The sequence below is a fragment of the Bufo gargarizans genome, unplaced genomic scaffold (assembly GCF_014858855.1).
Source record: "Bufo gargarizans isolate SCDJY-AF-19 unplaced genomic scaffold, ASM1485885v1 fragScaff_scaffold_186_pilon:::fragment_2:::debris, whole genome shotgun sequence".
Taxonomy (NCBI): domain Eukaryota; kingdom Metazoa; phylum Chordata; class Amphibia; order Anura; family Bufonidae; genus Bufo; species Bufo gargarizans.
This window is the reverse complement of record NW_025334066.1, coordinates 406,430-433,371: the sequence shown is the minus strand read 5'-3', so window position 1 is coordinate 433,371 and position 26,942 is coordinate 406,430. Positions and strand designations below refer to the sequence as shown.

At 47.0% G+C, this 26,942-nt stretch overlaps 1 protein-coding gene across 1 annotated transcript in view; it reads left to right on the top strand.

Annotated features, from left to right (window-relative positions):
- Nucleotides 1-26,942, top strand: part of LOC122922310 (pleckstrin homology domain interacting protein) — a 177,080-nt gene that overhangs the window by 46,118 nt on the left and 104,020 nt on the right. Inside the window, exons 18-20 of the mRNA XM_044272879.1 lie at nt 18,562-18,702; nt 19,303-19,397; nt 24,121-24,346. Of these exons, the coding sequence (XP_044128814.1) occupies nt 18,562-18,702; nt 19,303-19,397; nt 24,121-24,346 (462 nt within the window). The remainder of the gene's footprint in view (nt 1-18,561; nt 18,703-19,302; nt 19,398-24,120; nt 24,347-26,942) is intronic.

The window sequence follows — 26,942 nt, the reverse complement described above, 5'->3', positions numbered from 1 at the left end:
GAATGTGATGCCACTGGCCTAGGGTAAGCTGTGATAAGGTGGTGGCTCTCACAGAAGCCCTGCAGCCTCTTCAATCAGCTGATCAGGGGTTCCAGGGCATCTGAAGTCTATTTGCATAAAACTTTGTTCTAATACTGTACGGAGCAGGAGCTCCATACAATATTAGAATGTATTGGCTCCGATGAGCCGACGTTGGTAAAAAAAAACATTTCCCGAACTCTGCTTCAGTTCCAAGGTACCACTTGGAGCCAAATGTGAGTTTGGGAAATGTTTTTTTTGCAGTACAAATTATTTATGTAGTTACTGCGTGAAGTCTCGCGAGACTTCGCAAAGCAACAACTTCGGCTCATCGGAGCCAATACATTCTAATACAGGAGCAGGAGCTCCGTACAGTATTAGAACAAAGTTTTATGCAAATCTACTTTGGATGTTTTAATCTGAAGGCGATTCGCTCATCCCTAGTTATTAGTATAAATGTCGTAAAAACCCCATTCTGCAACAGTGCACATGTCTAATACTAGCAACAATGAGAACATTTTTGACAAATACATTTCTCGCCCATTTTCCTTGGGGGGACACAGAAGACCTTGGGTATAGCTCAGCTCCTTGGGAGGCGTGACACTAAGTGAAAACTGCTAAGCCCCTCCTCCAGCAGTTATACCCTCAGCCTGGAGAGAGAGAGTGAGTGACAGTTTTTTGCTTAGTGTCCAAGGAGGCAAGACACTCCCTTGTTTTAGTTTTAGATTTTTACTTTTTTCTTTTTCTTCCAGACAATCGGGGACAACAGAGACGCAATAGACCTCTGTTTCTCCCGGGGTTGAGCTGTGCCAGCGCCGGTCACCCGCACTGCTGCCTCCTCCACAGAAGGCAAGGTGGACCAGGGCAGCCTAGCTCCCCTGCATCCCGCCAGTGCAAGGGTCGCCCGCACGCCAAGTCCCTCTTCCAGAGTCCTGCCACTACGGTGCCAGTAGCTGAAGGGGCGACCCTGCTGGAACGGACCGAGGGTGAAGACTGCTGATGGTGAGAGAGTGGCTTCTCCAGCCCTATGTCCCGGGGGGTTGGGCACCCGCGGCCGGCATGGATGTAAGCACAATGCTCCAACAGGCCCCGGCCGACCGTCGGTGCATTCCGGTCGGCCGGGCGCCGCAAAAATTTTTAGGCCCCGGCTTCACGGCCTACTGGCTCCCATCTAGAGGAGACCCTCTAAGATCTGGGCTTACTCATGGGACTGTATGGCTGGCCCCTTTCCTTCCTCTCAGAGAGGCTGTGCCCCTGTATGGTGGCCCCCTTCCTGCCTCAGAGAGGCTGTGTTATATAAAAAAAAAAACTGATTTCTTGTGGGCTGCGCATGACGCTGCAGCCTAATCTCAGTAGTGCTGGCCGTATGCATGCCCCCCTTCCATAGGCGGCATGTCGCGCTCCCCGGCTGCGGCGCTGGCCAGGTGCATGTTCCCCTTCTAGGCGGTTTCTTGCCCTCTCCCGGGATACGGCGCTGGCCAAGTGCAGGCCGCCCTTTCTATAGGCAGAATTCGTCACCCTCTCCAGTTATGGTGCTGGCAATGTGCATGACCCCCCTTCCTAGGCGGAATACTGCACTCTCCCTGGCTGCGGGCTGGCCTTGTGCATAACCCCCTTCCATAGGTGGAATGCTGCACTCTCTCTGGATTCGCTGCCGGCCATATGCATGACCTCCTTCCATGGGCGGAATGCTGCACTCACTGGATTTGCTGCCGGCCTTGGGCATGCCTCCTTCCTTCAGGCGGCATACATACAGTCTCACTGACTGGGGTTGTTCTCTCGCTGGTAAGTTGCTGACCATGTGCATGACCCCCTCCATGGCGGGGTGCTTACACTCTCTCTGGATCCGCTGCCGGCCATGTGCATGACCCCCCTTCCATGGGCGGTGTGCTGCACTCTCACTGGATTCGCTGCCGGCCATGGGCATGCCTCCTTTCCTCAGGCGGCATACATACACTCTCACTGACTGTGGTTGTTCTCTCGCCAGTACGTTGCTGGCCATGTGCATGACCCCCATCCATGGCGGGGGGCTTACACTCTCACTGGATGCGATGCTGGCTATGTGCATGGCCCCCCTTTCTGGGCGGCATACTGTACTCTCACCGGATACGTTGCTGACCATGAGCATGGCCCTCTAACGGGTGGAATGCTTGCACTCCCATTGGATACGGTGCTGGCCTTGTGCATGACCACCCCTCATTCCATGGGCGGAATTTTGCACGCTCACGAAACTCACGGCTGTCCTTGTATATGCTGTGCTGGACTCATACATGTTCCCCTTCATTGGCGGAGTAGTTGCACACTCATGAAATTCGGTGTTGGGTGGATTATTGCATAATCACTTAATGCTAGGATAACCCTGTGCATGTCCCCCTTTCACTAGGTGGACCTCCGTGTTCCTGCTGGATACTGTGCGGCCATGTGCATGGCCCTCTTCTGGGCGGAATATGGTATGTCCTACTTCTCTGAAGTTGGTACTGGCCTTGGGCATCGCCCCCTTTTGGGGCGGGCCTTTGCACTCTTGCCGACTGCAGTGTTTGCCAGGTGCATTTCCCCCCTTTCTGGGCGGACTGCTTGCGTTCCATCGCATGCCGTACTAGTCTTGTGCATAACTCCCTTTCAGGCTGCACTTTGCACTTCCGTAGATACTGTGGGACTCTGTGGCTGGCCCCCTTCGCTGAGTGACTATTTTGCAGTGAGCGGACGTTCTTGTGCGCTCTGTGCATTGTTTGGGCCGTGTATGCCTTCTCCTCCCGTAGGTGGGTTGGCCTTCTCACTGCTTACGGGGCTGCTCGTACGTATGCCTCCCTTCCTCCTGCGACATACTTGTTTCTCTTGGGATACGATGTTTGCAGCAAGCCTTGCACTCTTCTCTGAAGAGATCATTCTGTCCACCTGACCCAGACGGGCTCTACTTGCTCTCTACTGCACCGAGCTAGGTGGTACTCATTCTCTGGTTTGGATTCTATATTGCTGTTCCGTTGTGACTGTATCCACAATGTTCCTAGATGCTTACCAGTTCGTCCTCCCGCGGCATTGCTTTCCTGTGCAAGCGGTCACCTGGACGAGAGTGCTGTCTGCAGCGCCCCTCGAATTCTACGTTGGCTCAGGCGGGACTGCGGTTCCCTCGCCTACTACCATTTCCTCCTCTTCAGATGCAGTGTGGTATGAGCCGGCCTCTGTCTCGACTGCTTTTTCTCGTCGGCTCTGTTTTTGGCTCCCGCTCGGGACATATCACTCCGCTGTGGCTTCTGCCCCGGCCAGGCTTCAGAGGCTGTTCCTTCACTGCCCTCCCCTCTGGGGAGAGCATGGTTGTTCACTTGGATGGTTCCGGTGTTCCTTGTGGCCTCGTACCGTCTCCCTTGTTCACATTGGCTGTACTAGCTGTGTGCCTATTTACCGGGTCTACCGCGTTCTGTCCTCCCGCTGGGTGCAGATTGCGTTTTCCATTCTAGGCAATGGTCCTGCTGTGGACTTACCTTCTCGGTAACTTGGGAGGACTACCCTTCGGTCAAGATTGTCCTTAGATTGTAGAACCCCTTCCTGTGGTGGCAACATCGACATGGACTTTAGCCTGTCTTGTCCTGGCATCTGTCGGATGCTGGGCGGACCCTTTCAGTTCCTCCCCTCTGTCCTTCTGCTCCCCGACTCCGGGTGGATATGGGACGACGTTGCTCGGGGGCCGACGGGACCAGTTTTGCCGACTCTTCTGCCCGTGTTACTGGTCTGCGCCTGATCACATTGGGTTTTTTCCCGCTTACCCAGGCGATTCCAGCGGGCACGCTAGTGTTCGCTCCCGGCCATGCGTCGTCCAGGATCTATTGTCGGACTTGGAGTTCTTACCTGGGGTTCTGTGGGAAGCGGGGCATTCCCCCACTCTGCCTTTCTCTCCCCATGGTTCTGTCTTTCTCCAGTCCCGCCTGGACATGGGGGAGGGACTCTGTTCCTTGAAGTGTCAAGTGTCGGCGCTGTCAAACCTCTTCCAGCGTTCCCTGGCCCCTCTTGGGCCTGTCAAGACTTTCTTCCACGGAGTGGCTCTTTGGTTTCTCTGTACCGTCCCCCGGTACTGCCCTGGGAACTACATACTGAGCTCTCGGCGCGCCAAGCTTTCCCTTGGAGCCATTACAGAAGTTCTGTCTACTCCCTCTGTCCTGTACGGTTGTGTTTCTGTAGCCATCGTGTCTCTCAGACGGGTGTCTGAATGGCGGCCCTTCTTGTTCCGAGCCTTCTGTCCTTCCCCAGGACAGGGCTGTTCTCCATCCCGTCCCTTCCTTCTGAAGGTGGTATTTGCCTTTTATCTCAACAAGGCTATTGTCCTCCCCTTCCCACCCTGGGAACGGACACTTCACCGATTGGATGTTGTTTGGGCCTTGCAGTTTTACTTGGAGATCTCCGACTCTTGTCGACGCTCGGTCTCTTGTGGTTCCAGGAGGTCTGCGTAAAGGTTTGACGGCCTCCAGGGTGGCTTTCCTCCGCTTCATCAGAATGGCTATTGCTGAGGTTACGGCACCAAGGGCAGGGTTCCGCCTTTGATGTCACCGTTCATTTCACCAGAGCGGTTGGTGACTCCTGGGCCGGATGCATTGGGCTTTGGCCGTGCAATTCTGCAAGGCAGCCACCGGTCTTCCTTGCACACCTTACCAAGTTCTGCAAGGTGCATACTCGGGCTTCGGCGGATGCTGCCTTGTGCCGCCTGGGTTTGCAGGCGGCGGTTCCTTGATGCCTTCGGGTGCTTTGCCTTGGAGCTGTGGTCCCCCCCTCTTGGACTGCTCTCGGACGTCCCAAGGTCTTCTGTGTCCCCCAAGGGAAATGGGCGCGAAAACGAGATTTTTGTATAACTTGCCAGTAAAATCTTTCTTGCTCATCCTTGGGGGACACAGCACCCACCCATTCATAGTTTTTTTTTTTTTCTACACGGTTTCCGGATTTGGTTTACCCCGTTGGGTAGTTGGCTTGTTGGTTCCACTTGTTGGACATTGCATTTTCTCACTACTTGGACACGCAACTGGCAGTGTCTCTCTCCAGGCTGAGGGTATAGCTGCCGGAGGAGGGGCTTATCAGTTTTCACTTAGTGTCACGCTTCCTAGGGAGCTGAGCTATACCCAAGGTCTTCTGTGTCCCCCAAGGAAGAGCGAGAAAGATTTTAATGGTAAGTTATACAAAAATCTCTTTTTTATTTTTTTTAATTAAATTTGAAAATATAATTCGGGTAATCCTTCTTTAACCCCTTAAAGACATACCCTAGTTTGGTAAGAACCTGTCACCATTAAATGCAGTGCAATCACAGGCAGCATGTTATAGAGCAGGAGGAGTCTGAGCAGAATGATATATAGTTTTTCAGCGAAACTTGTAATATATACATTTACATCTCTGCTGTTTTTGAGCTCAATAGCCAAATGGGTGGTCTTATCAGAGAGTGGCTGCCTTCTCCATATAAGTGAGTATGTAAGTGTGTACTTGACTGCCATGCAGAGTACTTGCCACCCCACAATTGCGTTCATGGGGTACTGATCAGATGTAGAGTGAGCTCCCTCCCTCTGTCTAATCGCTTAGATTCTGTGATTGCTGTTGACTGCAACGTCTAAGGGGTTCAATTTCTGGAATCTTCTCTGAGAACTGGGTGCCTGCTGTATAATACAGCCAGCAATGGTGCAAGCCCCTTTCCTGTGCCCTGGTCATCACCATGATGTAGTATTACATATAGTGATAAAGGGTTAAAAACCCTCATTTGGAAAATTAATCAAATTAGCTGCATATTTTTGCACCGTTTTTGCTGCTTTTTCTATTAGGCAAATCTATGAATAAATCTTATAGACATGGAAGGTATAATGACAATACCTCTACCTTCTGGGAAAATGTGAACATTTTTCTGTGTTATGGCATGCTACAATCTTCTCTTCAGACATCACATTCACAGAAAATAAAGTCTTGATGATTTTAAAATGCTAGGTTATGTAAATGCTGTTTCACAGTGAATAGAGCATGTTATAAAAAATAAACTGTAGTGCACTAGTGAATTTAGTCCCATATTAAAGGGGTTTGTCAGTAACCTGACTGGTTTGGAGGAGGGTCTCCATTATGGCCAGTAATTGGCTGAGTGGCCCTTTCTTGGGATTTCCGGTGCACCAAGCTGGGATCAGAAAGTAAAAAGCAATGGGGACTAGACCAGCTTTGCAGAAGCAGCAGTAGGGGGGATCTCTGGAATTGAGTAATGACTCTTTGTAATTTTAACCCCCTCTGACTACTATGCTTAAAGGGATTCTGTCTCCAGATTTAACCCTATTAAGCTAGCTGACATTAGCGATGTGCCTGCTCCTAGAGGCTCTGTTCTCGAACCTTTGTCACCTCCCTCCAAGTCCTGATTGTCAGGGCCAGGCAGCACTCGCATCTGTCTGCCAGCCCTATGCTCTGGTGAAGTCTCACGTCGTTCATCATTTGGCACAGGCGCGGTGGGGAAGTTGGCAGCCTGCAAGTGTCTTTCCCTCACCGTGCCTGCGCCCATAGGCTAATTAGCATTTTGTAAACATTATATTTCTCGCCCATTTTCCTTGGGGGACACAGACCTTGGGTATAGCTCAGCTCCCTAGGAGGCGTGACACTAAGTAAAACTGTTAAGCCCCTCCTCCATCAGCTATACCCTCAGCCTGGAGATAGAGGCTACCAGTTTTAGCTTAGTGTCCAAGGAGGCAAGACACTCCCTGCTACTGCAGGGCTGTTTTCTCCTTGTTATTTTTGCTTTTTCTTCTAATTTTATTTTATTTTTTCCTAGGGATACCAGAGACGCATTAGACCTTTCTGCTCTCCCGGGGTTGAGCTGCGCCAGTGCCAACTTATCTGCACTGCTGCCTCCCCCACAGAAGCAATAGGAGGATCTGGGCAGCAATGGCTCCCCTACATCCCGCCAGCTAGGGGGTCGCCCGCACGCCAAGCCCCTCTTCCAGCTTCCTGCCACTGCGGTGCCAGTGGCTGAAGGGGCGACCCTGCTGGAAAGGACTGAGGGTGAAGACGTCGGACGGTGAGATGGCTATTCCAGCCCATACCCTGTCCCTATCTGCAGCATCTACCCCTCTGGGTAAGGGGGGCACCCGTGGTCGCTCATTCTGAGCGCTCATCTGCAGGACAATGCAGCACAGCAGCATCCTCAGCACCCCCACGCCGTTCCCCCCCACGCTGCTATCTTTCTCCCCCCCCCCTCCCCCTCAATCGGGGGCTGACTCCATTTTTCTCTTCTCTCTCTCCCCCTTCCCGCCGAGAACGGGGGGCGGGGCTTAGCGGTCCCGGCAGGGGGCGGGGCTTACGCGCGCGGCATTTTGGGGGGCGGAGCTACGTTCTCCTTCACAGGAGACATTTCAAGCGCTGGAGGGGGCGGAGCTTGTTCCCCGTGCTTTCTGCTGAGGTTTCCCGCGCTTCCTCACTCCTGACAGGAAGCTGGGACACGGTGGGGGACTCTAACCTCCTGTGTACATCGCTCGGCTTCTGTGGGCGCTCTCTGCTGCTCTCTGCTGCTCACTGCTGTTCACTGCTTCTCTGCTGCTGCTGATCTGGGCCATCTCCTGACGTTCTTCTGAGGCACTGGTAGGACAGTTAACCCTCTCCTAACCCTCCTGGTCATAGCTGCTATAACCCTTTGTGGTCTCTATATTAGAGTACAACCACACTTCAGCATGTCAGATCCCACAGGTGCCCCCAAACCCTGGTACCATGCCTGTACCGCCTGTAAGGAACTTTTTCCGCGTGGGCAATCTGAGCCGCATTGCCTTGCATGTCAGGCCCCGGTGCAGGGCCCACTTCCCGCTGCGCCCCCCGGTGCCTCTGAACCCCCTGACTGGGCTAGGTCTCTGTCTCAGGCGGTGGAAAGCCTTACACACGTAGTGGGCCGTCTCGTGGATAGACCGCCTCTCCCGCAGGCTGCCACAATCCCTGTCGCACCCGCTGGGACTACCGTTTCTGCCGCCCCCACTGGTTCCCTGCCTCCCAGCGAATCTTCCAGGGCCCGGCATACTCAGAAACGTTCAAGGGTTGAGCGCACATCTTCTCCAGATGCTTCGCTCTCTCCGCCATGCGTGCAAGCTCAGTCAAGTCTATCCTCTCAAAGGGATACGCTTTCTGAGGGAGAACTGGCGGATTCGGACGTGGACATGGACTCAGAGCTTCTGTCCAAATTGGCGTCCGCGGTGGGGCATCTTGTCACTAGCATCCGTGATACCTTTCAGCTACACGATGACCCCCCCAGCTCTGAACAGGCCGGCGTGTCCTTTCTCCGCCCCAAACAGGCCTCCAAGGTTTTTCCCATACACGCTGATTTTTCTTCTGTGGTATCCAAGGCTTGGACTCGGCCTAACGTCCGCTTTATTACACCCAAAAAGCTGGACATTTGTTATCCCTTTCCAGCGGATTCTGTGACCACGTGGACATCCCCGCCTAAGGTTGATCCTCCCGTGGCTCGCCTGTCCAAAAGCACTACTATTCCTGTACAGGACGGATCTTCCCTCCAGTCTGTTGAGGACCGTCGTACGGAATCCCTCTCCAAGGCCATATTTACTGCCTCTGGTTCGGCCCTTAGACCGGTCTTTGCCTCCGCCTGGGTTGGCAAAGCGGTCTCTGAATGGGGTTTGCAACTGGAACGGGAGTTAGGGTCGGACGTCCCTGTTCAGGACCTCCGTTCCTTAGCCCAACTAATTGTTCAGGCCGGAAAATTCGTCTGTGAGGCCTCCCTTGATGCGGGTGCCCTCATTGCCCGTTGCTCTGCCCTGGCAGTTTCTGTCAGGAGGGAACTCTGGCTGAAGGTTTGGGCGGCGGACGCCGCTTCCAAACGCTCTTTGGCCGGCCTACCATTCACGGGTTCCCGCCTGTTCGGAACCCGTCTGGACGAACTTATATCAGAGGCCACGGGTGGGAAGAGTACTCACCTCCCCCAGTCCAGGCCAATGGGCGCCCCCCGTGGTTGCGCTGGTTCGTCCCGTTTTCGGTCCTTTCGCAAGCCCACCGGGTCTAGACCCGCGGCCAGTTCTTCTTCCTCTGGCCCAGCCCAGGATAGACGCAAGAAGCCGTTTTTTCGGACGCAACCTACCTGGCGCAAGTCCCAGCCTGCACGGGCTCCCACAGGCCAGCAGCCCTCTGCCTGAAGGTGCGCCCCCACCCACCCGGGTGGGGGGCCGCCTTCTCCTATTCAGGAACGTATGGCGGGCCCACATCTCAGACGCATGGGCGCTCGAGATTGTATCTTGCGGATACAAAATCGAATTTGCGTCCATTCCGCCAGACCGTTTCTTCCGATCCCGTCCTCCGCGAGATCCCGTACGAGTGGCCGCCTTCTTCGCGGCCATTCACTCTCTAATGGACAAGGGTGTCGTCGCCCCCGTGCCTCCGACGGAAAGGTTCAGGGGGTTCTACTCGAACCTCTTTGTGGTTCCCAAGAAGGAAGGCTCAGTGCGTCCGATCTTGGACCTAAAACGCCTGAACCGTTTTCTCCGACTGCAGAGATTCCGGATGGAGTCTCTCAGGTCCGCAGTGGCCTCCCTGGAAAGAGGGGATTTCATGGCCTCAATCGACATTCAGGATGCATACCTCCACGTTCCGGTTGCTCCATGTCATCACCGCTTCCTGCGCTTCGCGGTGGGGGACGATCACTTCCAATTCGTCGCCCTTCCCTTTGGTCTGGCGACGGCTCCTCGAGTGTTCACCAAGGTCCTGGCCCCTGTCTTGGCCCTTCTACGTTCAAGAAGTGTTTTTCTTCTCCCATACTTGGACGACATCCTGGTCAAGGCACCCTCCTTCTCTCAGACATCCCGTAGTGTGGAACTCACTCTGGAAACCCTGACGCGGTTCGGTTGGATTATCAACCACCCCAAATCTTCCCTTACCCCCTCCAGACGGCTGATCTTCCTGGGGATGCTCCTGGATACAGAGTTGGCGGAGGTCCGCCTTCCGTCGGACAAGCGTCTGGCCCTTCGCGCGTCGGTTCGCAGTCTCCTCCGTCATCACCGCCCTTCCCTCAGATCCAGCATGCGGTTGTTAGGAAAGATGGTTGCCTGTTTCGAAGCGGTGCCGTTCGCACAATTCCGATCCCGCACCTTTCAGAGGGCAATTCTGTCGGCCTGGGACAAATCACCGAGGAGTCTGGACAGGACCTTTTCTTCTGCCTCCCCTGGCTCGGGCTTCCCTCGGCTGGTGGTTGCATATCCCTCTAAGGGGGAAGTCCTTCCTTCCACTGAACTGGCTGGTGATTACCACAGATGCCAGCTTACGGGGGTGGGGGGGGGGGGGGGTTTTCCCTCCCCGGTCCGTCCAGGGCGTTTGGTCTCTATCGGAGTCCAGACTTCCAATCAATATTCTGGAACTGAGGGCGATTCTTCTGTCCCTCAGACACTGGACCCATCTGCTGAGGGGCCACCCTGTTCGGATCCAATCGGACAATGCCACGGCTGTGGCATACATAAACCATCAGGGAGGCACTCGAAGCGATGCAAGAGGTGACCCTCATTCTCCTCTGGGCGGAGACGCACGTGCCGGCCTTATCTGCGATTTACATCCCGGGGGTGGACAACTGGGCGGCGGATTTCCTCAGCCGGTCCACCATCGACCCGGGAGAATGGTCCCTGCACCCAGAGGTGTTCGAAGCCCTTTGTCTTCGCTGGGGTCGCCCCGACGTGGACCTCATGGCCTCCAAATTCAACCACAAGGTCCCCCTATACCTGGCCAGGGCACGGGACCCGAAGGCATACGGCGCCGACGCGCTCGTCCTTCCGTGGCGCGAATTCTCCCTTCTGTACGTCTTTCCTCCTTTTCCCCTCCTGCCACGGGTTCTTCGGAGGATCGCGGCAGAGGGCGTCCCCGCGATTCTAATCGCCCCGGATTGGCCCCGCCGGTCTTGGTACGCCGACCTAATGTTGCTGTTGGCAGACGCACAGTGGCCACTGCCCTCCAGGGAAGACCTTCTCTCTCAGGGACCGATCTTCCACGAGCATTTAGGCTCGCTACGTTTGACGGCGTGGCTATTGAGACCGCCTTCTTAACGCGACGGGGTTTCTCCGCGGACGTAGTCCGCACCATGATCCGGGCTCGTAAGCCCGTATCCTCTAGGATCTACTATCGGGTTTGGAGGTCCTATCTGGGGTTCTGTGAGTCCCGGAGCATCCCACCTCTCCGGTTTTCTCTTCCCACAATCCTGTCCTTCCTCCAGTCGGGTCTGGACCTGGGACTGTGCCTCAGTTCTCTGAAGGGTCAGATTTCGGCGCTGTCTATTCTTCTCCAGCGTCCCCTGGCCCCTCTAGGGCCAATTAAGACCTTCTTACAAGGGGTGGCTCACTCTGTTCCGCCGTACCGCCCTCCAGTTCCTTCCTGGGACCTGAATGTGGTGCTCTCGGCGCTCCAATCAGCCCCCTTCGAGCCTTTACGGGAGGTCTCCCTTCGCCTTCTGTCCTGCAAGGTCATCTTTCTTGTGGCCGTCACGTCTCTCCGACGGGTGTCGGAGTTAGCGGCTCTTTCTTGCTCCGAACCTTTCCTGATCTTCCACCAGGATAAGGTTGTGCTTCGGCCTGTCCCGACTTTCCTGCCAAAGGTGGTCTCCGCCTTTCACATCAATGAGGACATCGTCCTTCCGTCGCTCTGTCCCTCTCCTTCCCACCCCAGAGAACGGGAACTGCACCGTCTGGATGTGGTCAGGGCGTTGAGGATTTACTTGGAGGTCACCGGGTCCTTTCGGCGCACGGACTCCCTGTTTGTGGTTCCGGAGGGTTCGCGCAGAGGGTTGGCGGTCTCCAAGGTGGCTATTGCCCGTTTCATTAAACTGGCGGTGTCTGAGGCTTATCGAGCCAAGGGCAGACCTCCGCCTTTCGGCGTCACTGCTCATTCCACCAGAGCAGTCGGAGCTTCCTGGGCGCAGAGGCATCGGGCCTCGGCTGAACAGTTGTGCAAAGCAGCCACTTGGTCCTCTCTGCACACTTTCTTTTTTTTTTTTTGAACATAATTTTTATTGTTTTCAGAAGAAAAAGAACAGGTAAGTGTCACATACAGAGCCCAAAATGTATGTTTTGTCTGCAGCATTAAGAATCATTATAAATCTTCTAATATACTCTGTATGGTGTCATCATTTTTAACATAATAATTAACAGAGCAGGTTATATAAACATTACTATAAGTAACATTGGGAGAATAGAGGAAAGGAAATGGATATAAAGGAGTAAGGGGGGGGGAGGGGGGGGAGTGACAAGGAGTGTTAAGTACATCTGAGCTTTACCTATCTGTTAGGACTGTGTTAAATTTGGAGTGAAGCCAACAATCCCATGCAAGTTTAAACTTGGCTCGTTTATTGGATATGGAAGCATTGAACATCTCACATAGACAGTTGTTATTAACAGCATTTATAATTTCCGCTAGTGGAGGGGGGTTTGGATTCTTCCAAAAGTAGGCAATTTTCATTCTAGTGGCCACAATTACATGAGTAACAACTACTCTAATAGTATGAGGAAATAAGTCTAAATCCACGGAGAGTAAGGCCTGAGCTATAGATAGTGAGATTGGGATATTACATATTTGAGTAAGGATACGATTAATTGAGTTCCAGACCGGTTTGATGTCTCCGCATTCCCACCATATGTGTTCCATGTCGGCTTCAGCTGCAGAACATCTCCAGCAGACATGGGATGATAGAGGGTACATCTTGGATAATCTGTAGGGTGTATAGTACCATCTATAAAGCATTTTCCTGGAGTTTTCAAGATGGTTAATACACTTAGAAGAAGCCCGTATAATAGAGAATGCAGTTTCCCATTGTTCTGAGGAAATCTTCAAGCTTAATTTTGATTCCCATTTATTTAGTAAAGGGGTCAGTGGTGAGTCCGATCTCTCCGCCATAAGGTGATAGCTGAGAGATAGGGCCTTGAGGGTACTTAGAGGGTTTCGTAAGATTCCCATTATTTTACAAGTGTCAGAGGAAGTGGGGAGGGTTACCCCAGACAAAAAATGTCTGATTTGTAAATACTTATAAAAATCTCTATGGGGAACCTTAAATTTTCCTGCCAGGTCTGTAAAGGAGTTTAAAGTCTTATTGGTGTAGAGTTGACTTAGGTTCTTAATCCCTAGGTCGGTCCAATTAGAGATCCTTAAGTGTGGGATACATCTCTCCAATGTCCCCAAGGGGATGTCTGTAAATGAGACATTAATAAGTTTTAGTTTTGTCGTCAATAGGATCCAGAGTTCAAAAGCGGCCTGAATTGTGGGACATAAATTTGGGATGCGAATGTTTCCCAATAGGGAGTTGGAGAAGAAAAATAATTGGGGGTTTTTAACACCCATGATATAGTTTTCGATTGTGACCCAGTGCTTGTTAGTCTGGTTTAACCAAGTGTATCTCAGTTGTTCTAAAATACACGCCCTATAGTACTTGATTATAGAGGGGCATCCCAGTCCTCCTTTGGCAATGGGTAGATACATTACATCTGCCTGAATCCTTGGTTTTTTATCTTGCCATACAAATTTAAGAAGTAGTGTTTGGATTTCTTTTAAGTTTTTTATGGGAATAGAGATTGGGAGGTTGCGGAATAGGTATAGTATTTGTGGGATGATGAACATTTTTAGGGCCGCTATTCTTCCCATCCAAGAAATTTCACAATTTTTCATTTTGTTTAGGTCCAATTTGATTTTTTCTTTTAGGATGTTATAGTTTACTGTTAGGAGATCAGAGAGTGATGGGGTTAGTTTAATTCCGAGGTAAGTGATATGTTCAGAATTCCATTTAAAGGGGAATTTAGATTTCAGCGAATTAAGGTCCGAAGCCTCTAGCCCTAGATTGAGGACTTGAGATTTAGCTACGTTCAAGCTATAGTATGAAATATAGCTAAAGGATTTTAATATTTGCATGACAATAGGCAGGGATGTTGTTGGATTGGTTAGTGCCAGTATTATGTCGTCTGCAAATAAACCAATTTTGTGGTTTGTTTCTCCAATTTTTATACCTGTTATTTGTGTATGGGTCCTGATACTTTCTGCTAGGGGTTCAATAGCAAGTGCGAAAATGATGGGAGATAGGGGGCACCCCTGCCTTGTTCCGTTGTTAATCCAGAACTGATTAGACAGCATTCCATTTATAAGGACATTAGCGGATGGTTTGGAGTATAATGCACTTATTGCTTTGTTAATTTGCCCATGTATGCCAAACTTAGCTAGGACTGCTCTCAAATACCCCCAATGCACTCGGTCAAATGCCTTCTCCGCATCTAGAGACAGAAGCAGAGAAGGCATCCGATTTGCCCTGGAAAAATAGATGAGGTCAATTATACGTCTGGTGCCATCTAGGGTCTGTCTTGACTTGACAAAACCCACTTGATCATGGTGAATAAGATGGGGAATAAGTAACGATAATCTATTGGCTAGTAGTTTTGAGTAAAGTTTGAGGTCGGCGTTCAAAAGGGAGATCGGGCGGAAATTTTCTGGGACATCGGGAGATTTCCCTGGTTTGGGTATAGCTACAATAGTAGCTTGGAGCATTTCTTGAGGTATATTTCCGGTGGACAATATATGGGTAAATGTGTTTAAAAGGAAAGGAGATAAAATATTTCCAAAGGTTTTAAAATATTCATTGGATAGTCCATCCGGGCCTGTGGATTTATTACTTTTGGATGATTTTATAACGTGCAGTATTTCATTGATATCTATTGGTTTGTTGATCTGTTCTAGTTGTACTGGGGAGAGTTTGGGCAATGAAATATCCGCTAGGAATTTATCGATTAAATCCGGAGTTGGTTGCGGAGTTAGTTTGTGGTCTTTAAGATTGTATAGATTACAGTAGTAGTTGGCAAAAGTGTTAGCTATTCCTTGAGGGTTAATTACCTTTTCCTTATTGGAATTATATACATATGGTAGTTTTTTCCTATTTAATTGGGATTTGACTTTGTAGGCTAGTACTTTACTTGCTCTGTTTCCTTGCGCATAAAATTTCGCTTTTGACCGTCTCAAATTGTGTTCAAATGTATTTTGGTAGAGTTGGTAAAGTTCGAATCTTAGGTCTCTGAGTTGGTTACTAATAGTTTGGGAAGGATTTGCTTTGTTTAAAGTTTCTAACCGTATTATCTCTGCGCATAAATGTTCTGTACGTATGCGTTTTTGCTTTTTTATATAAGATGAAATACGAATGAGATGACCTCTTATGAAGGCTTTATGGGCGCACCATATTGTGGTGGGCTGGACGTCTGAAGTAGAGTTATGTTTAAAATATTCCAGGAGTGCTTCTGTAATTTGTGATTGAGTAGAAGGTAGGGATATTTGGTAGTTATTGATACGCCAAGGAATAAAAGAGCGATGGTTGAAACGTTCTGAAATTTGACAAGATATTGGGGCATGGTCGGACCATGTTATGGATCCTATATTAGAGGATGTGACATTTTGAAGAGTCCATTTGTCCACTAGTATCAAATCAATTCTTGAATATTGTTTGTGAGGATGAGAGTAAAAAGTATAGTCACGTTCTGATGCGTGTAGGACTCTCCATGTATCATATAAATCCTCAGATAGCAAGTATTGTGCAAATTGTGAGGGAGATTGAGAGGTGACATGGTTAGATTTATCAATTATTGGTGAAGGAGGTAAATTAAAATCCCCGCATACAACCAGTGATCCTTGTTTAATGGCTAAGGCAGACGTTAAAACTTCTTTTATAAATGTGAGTTGGTTTGTGTTTGGTGCATATAGGGAGACTAGTGTATATAGAGCATTATTAATGTTACACACTAAAATAACATATCTCCCCTCACTGTCACTGATACTTTGAATTAGTTGAAAAGAGAGGGAGTCCTTTATAGCAATGACTACTCCTCTTTTCTTGTTCACAGCCGGTGAAACAAATAGGTTAGTGAATTTCTTATGTTTAAGCCTATATGTATCAGACTCATTCAGGTGGGTTTCTTGAACACAGATCACATCACTTTTGAGAGAAAGTACTTCTTTCCAAAGTAATGATCTTTTAATTGGACTATTTAGTCCGTTAACATTGAGTGAAGAGATTTTTATGACCATCTCCAGTAATGAAAAGTTGCAGGTTAGATAAAGCTGTAAATTGTAGAATATGCTGTAGAGCAAGAGCGCGCAGTCTTAATGAGACACCGCAGATGCTCCTCAGCATAAATCACATAGAGATACAGGAAGAACAATTTCACTTGTCACTTAAGTGGTAATAGTGGTGTGAGGGAGTAAGGGAAGTAAGAAATAGAGGGGAGGATGGATAGGAGGGGTTAGATAAAGTAAAACCAAATTAAGTCACTTTATCTAAAACAAGTAGAAACAACAAAGTCCGGTTCAAAGAGAACCAACTGGATACCAAAATTTATCCAGGTAATTTGGGGGTGGTGTTAGAAAAGCAGGTGAGTTATCTCCGTAGAGAACCTGCGGCACAAAATGTAAAACATTTATAGCAGTCTAGTGACCCTGCACAGTAGAAAGGATATGTCCTTCTGGAGGGTAGGAGTGCTCTTTTCTTGCAGGAAGAAGTTTCAGGTCCACTCTTTGATCAGGGTAGGGGGTCTTTTCTTCTGCGGTGAGATGGTGTCTTCGTCCACCGTAGCTAGGGACCATTTCTGGAGAAGCTTCATCGAGTCGCTTGGAGACGTGATTACGTGTGTTGTCCCATTCTTGAAGATTAGGAGTTTCACTGGGTATCCCCATTTGTAAGGGATGTTGTGGTCTCTGAGGATTTTAGTGGTGGTTGAGAATTCTCGGCGTCTGTTTAAGGTGACTGCAGAGAGGTCGGAGAATATTGATATATTTTTGAAACGATCCGGGAGATCTTGTTTTGAGTTCGCCGTCTTGAGGATTAATTCTTTGAAGTGATAAAAGTGCAGTCTGGCGATGATGTCTCTGGGAGCGGCGTTAGGGGCGCTTTTAGGTTTTGGGATCCTATGCGCCCTGTCAATTAGTAGATCTTTCTGTTCCGCTTCTGGCATTAGGGCCACAAAGAAATCTGTGAGGAAGTCCTTGATTTTGTCAGGTTCGACGGTTTCTGGGATTCCTCTAAATCTTAGGTTGTTGCGTCTTGAACGGTCCTCAAGGTCCGCTAGTTTAAGTTTTAGGGCAGAAATTTCATCATCTGCGTCGTTGTGGGCGTCCACTAGCTGGTTGTGGGCGTTGGTGAATTCTTCCATCTTTTGTTCAATATGGGAAGTTCTTTCTCCGATCTGGCTTATATCTTTTTGTAATGCTGAAAATGCAGAGGAAATGTCCTTCTGTATAGAATGCCTTAGGTCACCTAATAAGGACCTTAATGTGGCCTCAGTAACAGGAACAGAGTGACCATCAGTAGTAGTGAGGGAAGATGGTGATTTACATTCACTTGGGTGCTGATACATATTCTGACCAGTAGATGGAGCTGCTGAGCTTTGTAAAGTATGCCTATAACTAGCAGGCAGTGAATCAAGCTGCAGCTTACGAGGTGAGGAGTTAACAGGAGATGAGGAGGGTGAGTTGCTTCGTTGGCTAACATTACTTGCGCTTCGTGGGCTGACATTACTAGCGCTTCTAGTGCGCCTTGCTGGTGTCTCAGTGGAGTAACTTGCCTCCGGCGCTTCATGGTGCAGGGAGCGGGCGCCATCTTGGATTCCTCCTGCGGCCCTGAATGCCGTGATTTTGCTCGGCGGGCCTTCATTTTTCTTGCTGCGGCCCATATTGTCGGGTGCTGGGTGGGTTGGCAATACCCTCTGTTAAATTACAGTGTGTGGGGGTACACTGTACTGCGCTGTGAGCCGCTTCTTATGCCACAGGTCACGGAGCTAGCGCGGTAAGCGTCCGCTCAGCTCCACATCCGGACACGCCCCCCCCCTCTCTGCACACTTTCACAAAGTTCTATAGGGTGCATACGCATGCATCAGCGGATGCTGCTTTGGGCCGCCTGGTTTTGCAGGCAGCGGTTTCCTGATGCTCTGGTGGTGGTCCGCCTTGGGTTTGTGGTCCCTTCCTTCTTGGACTGCTCTTGAACGTCCCATGGTCTGTGTCCCCCAAGGAAAATGGGCGAGAAAAGGAGATTTTTGTATAACTTACCAGTTAAATCTCTTTCTCGCTCTTCCTTGGGGGACACAGCACCCACCCTTCTGTGTTTGGTTACAGGGTTATGGTCTGGCGCCCCGTTGGGTTGCTGGCTGGTTGTTTCCGTTATTGGTTGTTATCCTTTCACTACTTGGACACGCAACTGGTAGCCTCTATCTCCAGGCTGAGGGTATAGCTGATGGAGGAGGGGCTTAACAGTTTTACTTAGTGTCACGCCTCCTAGGGAGCTGAGCTATACCCAAGGTCTGTGTCCCCCAAGGAAGAGCGAGAAAGAGATTTAACTGGTAAGTTATACAAAAATCTCCTTTTCTGGCGTAACGGGGGCATAGATACAATTAGGAATAGGCTAGTTAGGTTTAGCTGATATTAGCAATGTGCTAATGTCAGCTAGCTTAATAGGGTTAAATCTGGTGACAGAATCCCTTTTAAGAAAGAAATGATTGTAAAAGCAATTGTTTGTACCCTATCCATCTTTGCATTGCATTTATGAATATTTTTTATTTTTTAATACAGAACAATTCTCATGAACCTATATTAGAATCGGGAGATGCAAGAAAGCAGCAAGCTGGACAGCACAACTATAGAACAAGGGCTACTTTAGAAGAACAAGCTGGACCTTCAGAAGACCTAGAAAATGAAAGTTGCTCATCAGATGTGAGATGTTTAGTAGATCAATTATCAATTGATGTTCTAATTAAAGATGAGTGAATAGATTTATTCATCAGATTTCTTGATAAGTGAGGGCCTGTCCTCGCTGCTCAGGAGGTTCTCCCTCTCGCTTGATCAATAGGGCCAGACATCTCACCCATCCCGGTCAATCTCGCACCTGTGCCACTGCGCAAATGCAGAGGCTCTACTTCTGCTACTGGAGCAGTGATTGTGCATGTATGTAACTGCACATGCATAGTTGCATTTCCAGTAGCAGCCCCAGAGCCTCTGTGCTTGTGGTGCTACTCGCAGCAGCAGTGCAGGTGCAAGGTTGACATGGCCTGGCGAGATGTCTGGCCCTGTCAAAGTGAGAGGGGGAACCTCCTGAGCAGTGGGGACAAGCCCCTCTCTGTTAAAGAACTTTTATCTTATTCTAATGCATATCATACTTGGGCTAAAGCAACATTATTTGCCATTTGAACTTTTGCACTTTACCATGTATTGTTCATACAATGCTATATTACAGATTGATGCTTTATAAATGCTTTGTACTGCCCCAATGGTATTTTACTTATTTTACTATGCTTTTTTTTTGTTTTTAACTAGGAAGCCGATGCTGAAAGTGAGGCAGTGGCAGCAAGTGGTGCAACATCTGAAGATGAAGACAAACCAAACTGGAACGGTGATGACAGTAGCTCGAGGTATATTAAATGGTTCAAAGTCAGACTAGGGTGCCTATGGCCCACCAGTAAAATTAGTTCTAGAGGCCTACTGTACAGCTACATGGAAATATTATATGCTTACACAGTGGCAGGCAGCAAGAAGATGATTGATTACAGGGACATCTACAGCAGCTTCCAGATGGTGGGTCCCTAATGAAAGAGGATACTGGATGGCCTTCCTCTGTACCTACAAGTAGTCTTAGCCACCTGATGCATCTGTAATAATAAGCTTAGTCTAGTTTTTTTTATTATATGATCTTTGGTTGAGTTGCTGTATGTTGCCTGTCTGTATGTAGTGCAGTCTGTCTACTGTGCTACTTGTGCATGGGGTGAGGGACTAGGTGTCTACCTTGTTCAGGGGATTCATCTGTTTCCCTGTGTGCCAGTCCGATCCTGAAATGGTCGCTAACTTTTCACACAACGTTGCATAATTCGGTAGTACAAGGAAAACTTTGTAATGTGTCGTACCAGAGAGAGCTCTACTTTTCATGTTTTCAGCTGTTTACCTTTCTCCTCCCCTCCTAATTAGTTTTGTGTGAAATATACCTTCCTTTTTTGCCTACCTCTACCAATGTCTTGATGCTATCTCCTTTGACTGCCAGTATGACGTTAAGTCCGTCCATTTCTTGGATTTGTTTCTCAGGGGTTATGTAGGTATGTCTGGCATCCATGCCTCCACTTATAGGAAAGATACAGCGGGCAATACAATTTTGCTGGCAACCTCGTGTCACTCCCCACATGTTATCTGCAATATTCCCAAAGGGGAGATGATTCGCACTAGACGTAATTGTACAGATGTGGGTACATTTAAAAGGGCCTCTAAAGTTAAAAGGAGACTAGAACATAGATTGTATGCCCGAGAGATATGGTGCTGTCACTGAATAGAAAAGCTCTGATCTTTCATGACAATACGCATCGATCCAAACGAGATGGTAGCGGTCTGTCTGGCGACAATGCCATTATGTTTTCCACGATTTATAGTGAGGAGTATAGGGATATATGCCATATTATCGAAAAACACCTTCCTGTTTTAAGTTATGATAAAGACTGGTCTAAGTTCCTAAAAAGCAGTATTAAATGTGTGGCGCGACGGGCGCCAACACTGGGAAATATACTAAGCCCAAGTCTTTATGCGGATAGTCCCAGGACACAACCAACATGGCTATCTAATAAGGGAAGTTATAAATGCGGACATAGCAGATGTATTTGTTGCAGCCACATGAAGAGAAGCAGTACTTTTGCATCTATGGCTAATGGCAGGCAATTTGCAATCAAGGCTTACCTGAATTGTAACACAAAATTTGCTGTATATTTAATCACGTGTGAAGTCTGCTCACTCCAGTATGTAGGCTGTACAACAAATGCTATTAAAACCAGGATAAGAAAACCTATTTCTGATATACCTCATTTCAAAATAAGAAACGTCTCTGCTGCCAGTCTGCACTTTGCCCTAGTGCATGGAGGCGATTTTTCAGCCTTGAGTGCACTAGGCGTAGAAAGGGTTACAGCTCCCTTCCGAGGTGGAGATCGAAGGAAGCTTCTTAACAGAGAGGCTTTCTGGATGTTCCAACTCAGCACTTGCATTCCAACAGGTTTAAACAAAAGACAGGATTTAATCCTACAATATAATTAAGTACATACCTGTTTATTACATTGCATTGAAAAAAAGAGTTCTTTGTTTTTTGATTTTATTAGTTTGTGAAGAAGCTTTTTTTAAGAATATTGGATGTTCTGATTCTACTAAGGAGTTAACAGCCATGTGATTTCTAAACCTCCACGGATTGGTGTGGGAGGAGTATATAAGTAACCGCTTAGTATGTGTTACTCATGTCCTGGTTAAGGACTGAAATATGAAGGTCCAAAACGCATAGACTGTGTTCTTACTCATGAGGATTGGAAAGTTTTTACCGCATCAAAGTGTCTCCTGTTGTTAAAGGGCTGGATTTTTTTTCATCATTTTTCACTAACACAGGAGTGAATATGTTCTACTTTCCTGTCCTTTTTGGATCTACAGTGTTTCTTGGTTTGATTTTTGGTACCCCAGCTGATCAAGTGCCCTACCCCCTTTACATTGCTCCATCACACCTTCGTAGTGACTGTACGTGGTATTCCAGCTCTGTTTTTCACTTGAATGGTATGAAGCACCAGCAAATCGTAATACCACGCACCACTTAGTAAACAATAACTGGAATGCAGTGCTCTTTACAGTTTCGTGGCTCCTTCAAACAGCTGGTCAGCGAGGTGCTGATGGTCAGACCTCCACCAAGCTAATATTGATTGCCTATTCTAAGGAGAGTCCGTTCACTTGAACCAGATAACCCCTTTAAAGGGTTTCTACCATCATTACTGTTCTGTAGCTAACTGACATTAGCGATGTGCTAATGTCAGCATTACATAAGGGTCCATTCACACGTCCGTAAGTGTTCTGTGAATCCGCAAAACACGGACACTGGCAATGTGCATTCCGCAATTCGCAGACCGCACATCGACGGCACTATAATAGAAAATGCCTAATATTGTCCGCAATTGCGGACAAGAATAGGACATGTTCTATTTATTTATTTATTTTTTGCGGAAACGGAAGCGCGGATGCGGAAGTGCGGATCCGCAAATGCGGACAGCAAGCTCCAGCCCCATTGAAAATAAATGGGTCTGCACCCGTTCCGCAAAATTGCGGAACGGATGCAGACCCATTTTGCGGACGTGTGAATTGATCCTAAGTGTTTTTTTTTTACATTTGTCCCTGCAGCCGTTTTGCTAAAATACACACTTTTATAATATGCTAATGAGCCTCTAGGTGCTATGTGGGTATAGATTCAGCACCTAGAGCAGGCATGGCCAACCTGTGGCTCTCCAGCTGTTGTAAAACTACAATTCCCACCATGCCCTGCTGTAGGCTGATAGCAGTTGGCAGTCTGGGCATGCTCGGAGTTGTAGTTTTACAACATCTGGAGAGCCTCAGGTTGGCCATCCCTGACCTAGAGGCTCAGTCTACTCACCCTTTATCCCGCCCAGGTCCTCTGTTCTGCCCGCCCCGCTCCTCTTGATTGATGTTCAAGTTCCATGCATTGTTGAGGAAATCCTGCGCCGTTCGCGCCGACTACATCGCAGTGAGGAAGCCGACACCAGGAGCACGGCCTTGACTCATTGCACCTTCGGTGAATACAGAAGTGAACGGCGCAGGCGCGGGATTTCCTCAACGATGCATGGAACTTGGACATCAATCAAGAGGAGCGGTGTGGGCAGAACAGGGGACCTGGGCGGGTCAGCTACATAACAGTAATTCTGATGGTAGAAACCCTTTTAACCCCTTAAGGACTCAGCCCTTTCACCTTAAGGACTTTGCCATTTTTTTGCAAATCTGACCAGTGTCACTTTAAGTGCTGATAACTTTAAAACGCTTTTACTTACCCAGGCCGTTCTGAGATTGTTTTTTCGTCACATATTGTATTTCATGACACTGCTAAAATTGGGTCAAAAAGGTTAATTTTTTTTGCATAAAAAATACTAAATTTACCAAAATTTTTGAAAAATTAGCAAATTTCAAAGTTTCAGTTTCTCTACTTCTGTAATACATAAACACCAATAATAAATGACTCACAAAAGTGAGTACACGTGCTAAGTCTACATGCCAAGTATAACACCAAAGGAGAGCGAGAGAGACTAGCACAAATAGCAATGAATATAAACTTTATTATAATCTCAAAAAGAGACAGAGAATCCAATAAAATACAATGAGAGACAATACAATGGTGAATGAAGAACACACAGGATATAAAACAAAACACCACTAGGCAATGTATAAACCAATACTGACGAGGTCACAGAGATACTACGTAATAAGTAAATAACCCAAAAGGGGCATGTAATATATGGACCCAGTCAGAGCTGTAAACACAATACTACAACCAGATACAGTACATCAATATAAAGTGCAAAGTACATGGATAATATAATGAACGGTTACTGAAAAAACAATAGCATGAATACCTAAGTAGGGGGAGGCGGGGGGCTTTCAGCACCCCCGACATTGTGACAGGATGCCGGCTGAATGATTTCAGCTGTCATCCTGTTTGATTAACCCCTGCCGCACCGCAATCGCAATTTTAAACTTATGACGTACCGGTACGTCATGGGTCTTTAAGGACTCGGGAAATATGCCGTATCGGTACGTCATGCGTCCCTAAGGGGTTAAAGAAGTTTACCTAATGATTATAGTGGCATAACTGTGGTTGGGCATTTCTAAAATCTTGGTTGTCCACTGATAACCGGAACAAAAGTTACAGCTGTTGGTATTTGGGTCGCATAGATTACATATTGATGACATCTCTAAATATATTTATCATGTTTGGCTATGGACTCCTCTGGGGAATTTCTTTAATATTCCATTCTATCTTCTACATCCTTCAGTTTTCACTGCTTTGCAGATGGTTGCTTTTCTTTGAATTCCAGCTGCTGTGACTGTTCGATATGTGGCCATTATGACTTTACTCCTGACAGTCCATGAACTCTTCTTTGTGCTAAATAAGTGTTCATGAGCTGTCAGGAAAGTATAAAGTGCTTTTTAGTCCATGATATGTAGAATACAGTAAAAAAAATGCCCCAAAGGTGTCCTTAGTCTTTATAATTTGCTTCAAATCTGTATTCTCCTTGAATCTGTGTTGGAACAAATGTTCACAGATTTACATTTTACTCTTTTCAGTGACTACTCAAGTGATTATTCAGACTGGACTGCTGATGCGGGAATAAATTTGCAGCCGCCAAAGAAAACGCCTAAACTGAAAAACAAGAAAGCTGAAAGCAGCTCTGATGATGAAGAAGGCAATGAAAAGTTCAAGCAGAAGCAAAGTAAAAAAGAAAGGAAAAAGGGAGCTGAGGAGAAAGATGTATCGCCTACGAAAATAAAACCAAAAGAACGGAAGAAAAAGGTAAGATGCCCAATTCTCAAAAAGTGACTTTAAATAACCGTACATATGATTTAGGGAGCTGCTCTTCTGGACTACATTTCTGGTTCTTCACTTTTTCAGAGTAACAGACTTTTAGCTGAACATTTCATCTGATTAGGAGGATAATTAACCCTTTAGGGACACAGCCTTATTTCACCTTAAGGATCAGGCCGTTTTTTGCATCTGACCAGTGTCACTTTAAGTGCTGATAACTTTAAAACGCTTTGACTTATCCAGGCCATTCTGAGATTGTTTTTTTCGTCACATATTGTACTTCATGACACTGGTAAAATGAAGTCAAAAACATTTTTTTTTTTTGCATAAAAAATACCTAATTTACCAAAAATTGTGAAAAATTTGCAAATTTCAAAGTTTCAGTTTCTCTACTTCTGTAATACATAGTAATACCCCCAAAAATTGTGATGACTTTACATTCCCCATATGTCTACTTCATGTTTGAATTATTTTGGGAATGATATTTTATTTTTTGGGGATGTTACAAGGCTTAGAAGTTTAGAAGAAAATCCTGAAATTTTTCAGAAATTTTCAAAAACCCAATTTTTAGGGACCACTACAGGTCTGAAGTCACTTTGCGAGGCTTGCATAATAGAAACCACCCAAAAATGACCCCATTCTAGAAACTACACCCCTCAAGGTATTCAAAACTGATTTTACAAACTTCGTTAACCCTTTAGGTGTTGCACAAGAGTTATTGGCAAATGGGTATGAAATTTGATCGTTAAATTTTTTTTGCCTAATTTTCCATTTTAACCCATTTTTTCCGCTAACAAAGCAAGGGTTAACAGCCAAACAAAAATGTATCTTTATTGCCCTGACTCTGCCATTTACAGAAACACGCCATATGTGGCCGTAAACTACTGTACGGCCACACAGCGGGGCGTAGAGTGAAAGTTGCGCCGTTTGGTTTTTGGAAGGCAGATTTTGCTGGACTGTTTTTTTTTTGACACCATGTCCCATTTGAAGCCCCCCCCACCCCCCTGATGCACCCCATGAGTAGAAACTCCATAAAAGTGACCCCATCTAAGAAACTACACCCCTCAAGGTATTCAAAACTGATTTTTACTAACTTTGTTAACCCTTTAGGTGTTGCACAAGATTTCAAAATTTCACTTTTTTTTTGGGCAGATTTTCCATTTAAATTTTTTTTTTTCCAGTTACAAAGCAAGGGTTAACAGCCAAACAAAACTCATTTATGGCCCTGATTCTGTAGTTTACAGAAACACCCCATATGTGGTTGTAAACTGCTGTACGGGCACACGACAGGGCGCAGAAGGAAAGGAAGGCAGATTTTGCTGGAGTGTTTTTATTTATTTTTTTATTTATTTTTTTACACCATGTCCCATTTAAAGCCCCCCTGATGCCCCCCTAGAGTAGAAACTCCCAAAAAGTCACCCCATTTTAGAAATTACGAGATAGGGTGTCAGTTTTGTTGGTACTAGTTTAGGGTACATATGATTTTTGGTTGCTCTATAATATACTTTTTGTGCAGCAAGGTAACAAGAAATAGCTTTTTTGGCACCATTTTCTTTTTTGTTATTTACAACATTCATCTGACACGTTAGATCATGTGGTAATTTTATAGAGCAGGTTGTCACGGACGCGGTGATACCTAATATATATACAATTTTTTTTATTTTTGTAAGTTTTACATAATTATTTCATTTTTTTTGTTTTAAAAATGTTTTAGTGTCGCCATAGTCTAAGAGCCATAGTTTTTTCAGTTTTTGGGCGATTATCTTAAGTAGGGTCTCATGTTTTGTGGGATGAGGTGACTGTTTGATTGGCACTATTTTGGGGTGCATATGACTTTTTGATCGCTTGCTATTATACTTTTTGTGACGTAAGATGACAAAAAAGATGACGCGGCAATACCTAATATGTATACTTTTTTTTATTTTTACACAATGATTTCCATAGTCTAAGAGCGATAGTATTTTTCAGTTTTTGGGCGATTATCTTGGGTAGGGTATGATTTTTGCGGGATGAGATGACGGTTTAATTGTTACAATTTTGGCGTACATGCAACTTTTTTTATTACTTTTTTGGGGAAGTAAGGTGGGCAAAATTTCTATTTCATCATAATTTTTTTATGGCGTTAAAGTAACATGACCGTTTTATAGATCAGGTCGTTACGGACGCGGCGATACCAAACGTGTAGGGAATTTTAATTTTTTTCATTTTTAATCAGTGATGAATGTGTTTTTTGATTTTTACCCCTTTTTTTTTTTTTTTTTTTTTTTTTTTTACCCAGACCCACTTGGTTCTTGAAGATCCAGTGGGTCTGATGTCTGTATAATACAGTACAGTACACTATATAGTGTTTTGTACTGTATTTTACTTACACTTTGTCTGAACAGATCTATGCCTTTAGCACAGATCTGTTACAATGTGCTGACACCCTGGTATACCCACTGACCACCAACGATTATTCAAAGGGAGGCGGGCGGGGCCGCACCACCTTCAACCCGCCCCCCCCCCCCCCCCCCCACCCTGCACCCCGCCGACATAAAATCAATAAGGGGGGGGCGGGGGACGACAACATATATATTTTGGGCAT